General features: G+C 43.9%; 2 protein-coding genes across 3 annotated transcripts; one reads left to right on the top strand and one right to left on the bottom strand.

Moving 5' to 3' along the window:
- Positions 1–3,370, top strand: LOC104803511 (probable alpha,alpha-trehalose-phosphate synthase [UDP-forming] 11). 2 transcript variants are annotated; one of them, XM_010527445.2, is made up of 4 exons: positions 1–1,570; positions 1,689–2,374; positions 2,476–2,749; positions 2,836–3,370. In XM_010527445.2, the coding sequence occupies exons 1-4, from the start codon at positions 284–286 to the stop codon at positions 3,166–3,168; spliced, it is 2,580 nt and encodes an 859-aa protein (XP_010525747.1). In that variant the 5' UTR covers positions 1–283; the 3' UTR covers positions 3,169–3,370. The 2 variants fall into 2 exon arrangements, with proteins under 2 accessions (XP_010525747.1, XP_010525748.1); XM_010527446.2 differs by having other exon boundaries at positions 1–1,658; positions 1,777–2,374.
- On the bottom strand, positions 3,341–6,021 carry LOC104803512 (preprotein translocase subunit SCY1, chloroplastic). Its single transcript, XM_010527447.1, has 8 exons — positions 5,781–6,021; positions 5,304–5,461; positions 4,822–5,207; positions 4,440–4,739; positions 4,260–4,349; positions 3,984–4,107; positions 3,740–3,903; positions 3,341–3,644 (listed from the first exon to the last, which is right to left on the bottom strand). The coding sequence occupies exons 1-8, from the start codon at positions 5,981–5,983 to the stop codon at positions 3,414–3,416; spliced, it is 1,656 nt and encodes a 551-aa protein (XP_010525749.1). The 5' UTR covers positions 5,984–6,021; the 3' UTR covers positions 3,341–3,413.
- Between the last annotated feature and the right edge of the window lie 744 nt (positions 6,022–6,765).

Genomic DNA, 6,765 nt, shown 5'->3' with positions numbered 1-6,765 from the left:
CTCTCTCTCTCTCTTTTGTTTAGTTCTTATCCTCACCGAATTTGCGTTTCTCTCTTAAATTCCACCATGGATGCTCTCTTCGTAACTAAGCGTTTTGTTTCCTCGGGATTCTTATGAACTTGCGAGGCCCAGGAGAAGGGTATCGATTACACCAAGAAAAGCTTTCTTCTTTCTCTCGATTTCCCGATTCGACTTCTGTTTTTTTTTTGTTTCCTTGATTTCGACGATACCCACTTCCTGAATTTTCTCTCTTTTCTCATCGACATCCGTTTCGATTCGTGATATGTTTCCGGGATCTTGGTTGGACCAGCTGAATCTGGTCTCCGCGGATGATTTTCGGATCATGGGTCGGATCCCCAAGGCCGTGACGAAGCTTCCCGGGTTCGATACCGACGGCGACGGCGGCAGCGATCCGAGCGGCGGCGCGTGCGTTTCGCAGCCGAAACGGATCATCGTCTCGAACCAGCTTCCCATTCGGGCCCACAGGGAGCCATTGACGGGGAAATGGAGCTTTGAATACGACAATGACAGCCTCTATCTGCAGCTCAAAGACGGGTTCCCTCCTGGGACGGAGTTCGTCTATGTCGGCTCGCTCAATGCCAACGTACGGACTTCCGAGCAAGAAGACGTGGCTCAGTTACTGTTGGAGAAGTTCCAATGTGTGCCCACGTTCTTGCCGGTGGACTTGCACAACAAGTATTACCATGGCTTCTGCAAGCACTATCTGTGGCCCGTGTTTCATTACATGCTTCCGATGACGCAGTCTCACGGTTCGCTCTTCGAACGCTCGCACTGGAGGGCGTACATGAGAGTCAACAAGATTTTCGCGGACAAGATCTTCGAAGTGATAAACCCAGAAGAGGATTACGTCTGGATTCACGATTACCACCTCATGGTCTTGCCAACGTTCTTGAGGAACAGGTTTCACAGGCTAAAGGTTGGGTTTTTCCTCCACAGTCCCTTCCCCTCGTCGGAGATTTACCGGACGCTTCCCGTCAGGGACGAGATTCTGAAGGGTTTCCTGAATTGTGACCTGATCGGATTCCACACTTTCGATTACGCCAGGCATTTCTTGTCTTGCTGCAGTAGGATGTTGGGCATCGACTATGAATCCAAAAGAGGGTACATTGGCGTGGAGTATTTCGGCCGGACGGTGAGTATCAAGATCTTGCCGGTTGGCATCCACATGGGGCAGATCGAATCTATAATGGCGTCTCGAGAATTGACGGATAAAGTGAAGGAACTGAGGCAGACATTCCAAGGTAAAACAGTCATGTTGGGTGTTGATGACTTGGATATGTTCAAGGGAATTAGCTTGAAGTTCATGGCGATGGGTCAGCTTCTGCAGCAGAACGAACAACTTCGTGAGAAAGTGGTTCTGGTTCAGATCACGAACCCGGCTCGGAGTACAGGTAAGGATGTTCGAGATGTAAGAAAGGAGATGAATTGGGTCGCCAACGAGATCAATGGTAAATTCAGGAAACCGGGTTATGAGCCGATCGTCTTTGTGAACGGACCTGTCAGTACATTGGAGAAAGTTGCTTACTACGCAGTGGCCGAATGTGTTGTGGTGAATGCTGTGAGGGATGGTATGAACTTGGTTCCGTACAAATATACTGTGACCAGACAGGGGAGCCCTGTTCTGGATGAAGCCTTAGGTTATGATGACTCAGATGATGTCAGAAATGGTGAATGCTGTGAGGGATGGTATGAACTTGGTTCCGTACAAATATACTGTGACCAGACAGGGGAGCCCTGTTCTGGATGAAGCCTTAGGTTATGATGACTCAGCTGATGTCAGCAAGAGTGTGATCATAGTTTCTGAGTTCATTGGCTGTTCTCCGTCTCTGAGCGGAGCAATCCGTGTTAATCCATGGAATGTCGAGGCCGTGGCCGATGCTATGAGTTCGGCTGTCACAATGTCGGAAGCAGAGAAACAGCTTCGCCACCAGAAGCATTACAAATACATTAGCTCCCACGACGTGGCCTACTGGGCACGGAGTTTCGATCAAGATCTTCAAAGGGCATGCAAAGATCATTACAACAAGAGATTCTGGGGAGTTGGGTTCGGGTTAGGGTTCAGAGTTGTTGCCTTAGATCCGTATTTCAGAAAACTTTCAGTCGAAGCTATCACTGCTGCTTACAAGAGGACGAGCAGCCGGTTGATCCTCTTGGACTATGACGGGACAGTGATGCCACAGGCTTGTGTGGATAAACGGCCGAGCAATGATCTGATCTCGCTTCTGAATCGCCTGTGTGATGACCCTTGTAATGTAGTCTTTGTCGTGAGCGGTCGAGGTAAGGACCCTCTGAGTAAATGGTTCGGTTCTTGTGAGAATCTCGGTATTTCAGCTGAACACGGTTATTTCATTAGGTACTATAACCATTCCTCTTCCTTTATTACAGCAATATCTTCATCACCTTCTTCGCTGTAACTAAGCTCGTATCCTTGTCCCGATGATCGTTGTCCTGCAGATGGAATTCTAGTTCCGAATGGAAGACATGTGGGTTACGGGTGGATTTAAGCTGGAAGAAGATGGCTTTACCAGTGATGAACCATTACAAAGAAGCAACAGATGGATCATTCATAGAGGAGAAAGAGAGTGCAATGGTCTGGCATCACCAAGAAGCTGACCCGTCTTTCGGCTCTTCCCAAGCTAAAGAGCTTCTGGATCATCTAGAGGGTGTGCTGGCCAATGAGCCTGTCGTGGTCAAGCGAGGTCAACACATCGTAGAAGTTAAACCTCAGGTATGTGAGAGTTTTCGAGATCTAATATACAAGAGTTTCAAGGGAATCTGCATCATGGAACACATGCGAAAATTCGGTTTTTTCAGGGGGTGAGCAAAGGGAAGGTGGTGGAGAATCTGATAGGGAATATGAGGAACAGCAAAGGCATGAGACCGGACTTTCTGTTATGTATCGGGGATGATCGGTCTGACGAAGACATGTTCGAGAGCATAGTGAATCACCTAGATGTTCCATCCATTGCCGAGGTTTTCGCCTGCACGGTGGGTCAGAAGCCAAGCAAGGCCAAGTACTATCTCGACGATACATCAGATGTCATCAAGCTGCTTCTATGGTTGGCCGATAGTTCAGGGGAACCGCAACAGAAGCTGACGTTTCCACAGCCGACAGGACAATGCCGGACCGAAATCTTGGATCTTTGATGGGTTTTGATTAGATCTGTCCGTTGTGGGGATGGAACCGAGGGTTTAGGGTTTGGAGCTTGTTTAGGGTTTTAGGTCTCCAAAAAAAGGGTTTTTTTATGTACAGTGGTTGCTGCTTGAAAACTCGTGAATCAGCTTCTTACTTTTGTCACACACATGCCGGAAATTCTTATACACAGGAAATAGATTTCTTCGGATTCAATCCAAATTCAACTTCTGATTCTTACATGAGTTTCCATCTTTGATCATGGTCCATTCTTGTCAAAGTGGTAAAACTCGATGTTCTTGTACTTCTGGGAGATTATCTCGGCTTGAACCTTTCTTGCAGTATCAGTCGCACATCCGACAAGGATCAGGACAGAAGTGCCTGCAAATCCTCTGAATGCTGTCAGGTGCGTGATTTGTTCGACCACGGCTGGCCCACCTGCCAATACGGCCAGAAACGCTGAACCGAGAACCGATATCCGACTAAGGACCTGATCACAAGTTCGATTAGACGGTTAAAGCAAAAACCCTAAACGGATTTCGCCGAGAGTAATCGGAAAATGGAAGTTTGGAGAAGGAATCTTACAGTCTTGATGAAGAATGCAGTGCTTTTACCAGGACGGACGAGCGGAATCGATGCGCCTTGACGCTTTAACTGTTCGCTCACATCATCCGGGTCAAGTTGTAGGAAAGTGTAGTAGTAATTGAAAAAAGCTATGAGAAGAATGTTCGTCGGAAGGTAGAAAGATCCTACAAGGTGTTTTTCACGTCGAAGTCTCGAGTTATTATCATTTTCAAGAATGTTTCATGGAACCGATCGGACGACTTACCTCCCGGGTTTAATGCCAAAGCAGCCTTCTTTAAAGCAGCTATGCCGGTGAAACGAGCTAGGGTTCCAGGAAGTGCCAACGACGACGTGGAAAATATGATCGGCATTACTCCTGCACTATTAACCTGTGACGACAAAGAAAAAGATGATGGTATTTTTCATATGAACTTGTCAGGCATTCCAAAAGTCTCAATCTTTTCAGCACGGTATGAAAGACTTTCTATAGAAAACGATATTAGTACCGAAAATTTGCTTCAAGAACGGAACGGGGGCAGACCTTAAATGGAAGATAAGCAGATTTCTGAAGTCCACCGGCCTTGCTGGTGTATCTCGATGCGTAATTGAGCGGGATTTTCCTCTCTGCTTCCTGGAAAGCCTTTCGTTTAGATATTTGTACTGTTTCTTCGATTCTTTTGAGTTAATAAGCGTTTGAAAAAAAAAAGAGGGAAATACCTACCTGGACGTATACAATCCCGAGAACGAGCAGCAAAAATGAAACGATGATAGTGGCGAGACCGGCATAATTTCCATCCTGTAAGGCCTGTGAAGCTGTTCTACCGAACGATGCAGGCAAGTAAGAGATGATACTTGTGAATATCAAGAGGGAAGTGCCATTTCCGAGCTTTAGATCAGAGATTCTCTCCCCGATATATGTAGTCAGAACAGAGCCTAACGTCAACAGTGTAACAGAGGAGATAACCCATTCCGTGCTGAAGTCGTTAACATATGGACGAAGGTAAAGCACTTGACCAATCGCCTGTACTAACCGAAATTGTATAAACCGATAAAACAAGAACTCAAAACCATAATATTCATCTCGAAACTACTGTTATTGTTACCTGCGCAATTGCAAATCCAACTGAAGCATATCTAGTGTACTGAAGAATCTTTTTCCTCCCGGCTTCGCCTTCTCTTTTCTGAAGATCTTGCAACTTCGGATAGATTTGCGCAAGAAGCTGAAAGACAATCTGGGCGTTGATGAATGGGACAATACCGAGGGAGCATATACCTAATCTACCAATGCCTCCACCGGAAAATGAATCTAAGGTGCTCAATAAGCTATTCTGATCCAAATTTCCGACGAAAGCTTCACGGTTCACCCCGCCTAGAGGTACGTATATTCCAAGCCGAGAGAGAGCTAAATACCCCAGAAGTTTCAGAAACTTCCCCGGCAATGGCCCTTTGAAGAAATCTCCGAAATCGATGGAACTGTCCTCAATTGCAGCTGATGAATTCAAAGAGTGCCATCGTCAACGGCTTTAAAGAACATAAAGTTTTCGCCTTTCTAATGAAATCTAAAGAATGTACACCATAAGTAGACCTGCTACCCCTCGAGCAGAGAGCGTCTTCTCCTTCTTTGCACCGGAGGAGCTCTCGAGAGCTGGCAATAAAAGGTTGAGAAGTCCTTCCCAAATGCTGCTAAGACCGGAGGGTTCATCTGGATTGATGCCCAATGGATCAAAAACCGAACCCTCAAAGCTGAACAATAACTCCAATCCGTAAGAATGTTACAAAACCACAACATTTCTCAAAGAAATTCAATCGGAAAAAGAAATCAGATGCGTGTGTGTATCTAACATAGAAATCAGATGGTGGAATCATTCTCCCCGACAAAACCCACACATTCATTTGAAAAGTTAGGAACTTGGAAATCACATTACCTATGACCTCATCAGACAAACACAGAACGCGGCAGGAAATACAGAGCAGCCACACAGAGTTCATGCCAAAGATTGAAAATTGAACCGAACCCATCTGATATAAGGCAGAAATTTCAAAAGGGCCAGCAAGAACACACCTTTTAGAACTGGTGACGAGACCGAAATTCCATGATTTGCTGCTGCAGCTGTTCCTTGTCCTTGTCGGAACAGAAAAGCTTGCTCTGCATAGAGAGGTTCGGAGTCTCGAAGACGATTTGTTCTGGAGACGAGACAGAGCTGCGAGGTTGAAGCAAAGTGGAGAAGAAGACGAAGAAGAAACTTCGCTTACCGTTATCATCATTATCCTTCTTCTCCTCCTCCAGACGTCCGATTCGTTTGCCTTTTTCCTTTTTTTCCCTTCATATTTTTGTATTTTCTGTTAATGGGCTCTTGAAAAATGGTTAAGGCCCATTAGTTTTTGGCCCAATAGTTTGTAGTTGATGGTAGGGTAATCTCTTGGGCTTGGCCTCTATTGAAAATTTTCATCTTTGGATGATTTATATATATATATATATATCATCAACGTGCTGCTAGACAAGAAAAATTCTTTTCAAACTAAAAAAAGATAAAGATGTTTATAACATTAGTGCAATAAATATTCTTCTCTATTTGGAATATGAAATTTGACGGGTCAAATATATATATACTAAAGTAGTCTACGAAGTGACTTCGTTCGGATTTTCGTGGATTTTAAAATCGTTAGATCTTTAATATTTGGTTGGGCATTCGGTCGGACATGCAACGTTAGAGTTTTCCGTAAATTTTTCTTCAATTTAATGACGGTTAGACGGAATAAATGAATTTGGAAACATATACATATATACATGTATATGTATATGTATATGTATATGTATATGTATATGTATATGTATATGTATATGTATATGTATATGTATATGTATATGTATATGTATATGTATATGTATATGTATATGTATATGTATATGTATATGTATATGTATATGTATATGTATATGTATATGTATATGTATATGTATATGTATATGTATATGTATATGTATATGTATATGTATATGTATATGTATATGTATATGTATATGTATATGTATATGTATATGTATA

This window comes from Tarenaya hassleriana, unplaced genomic scaffold (assembly GCF_000463585.1).
Source record: "Tarenaya hassleriana unplaced genomic scaffold, ASM46358v1 Cleome9, whole genome shotgun sequence".
NCBI classification, from domain to species: Eukaryota; Viridiplantae; Streptophyta; class Magnoliopsida; order Brassicales; family Cleomaceae; genus Tarenaya; species Tarenaya hassleriana.
This window is presented reverse-complemented; position numbering and strand designations above follow the sequence as displayed.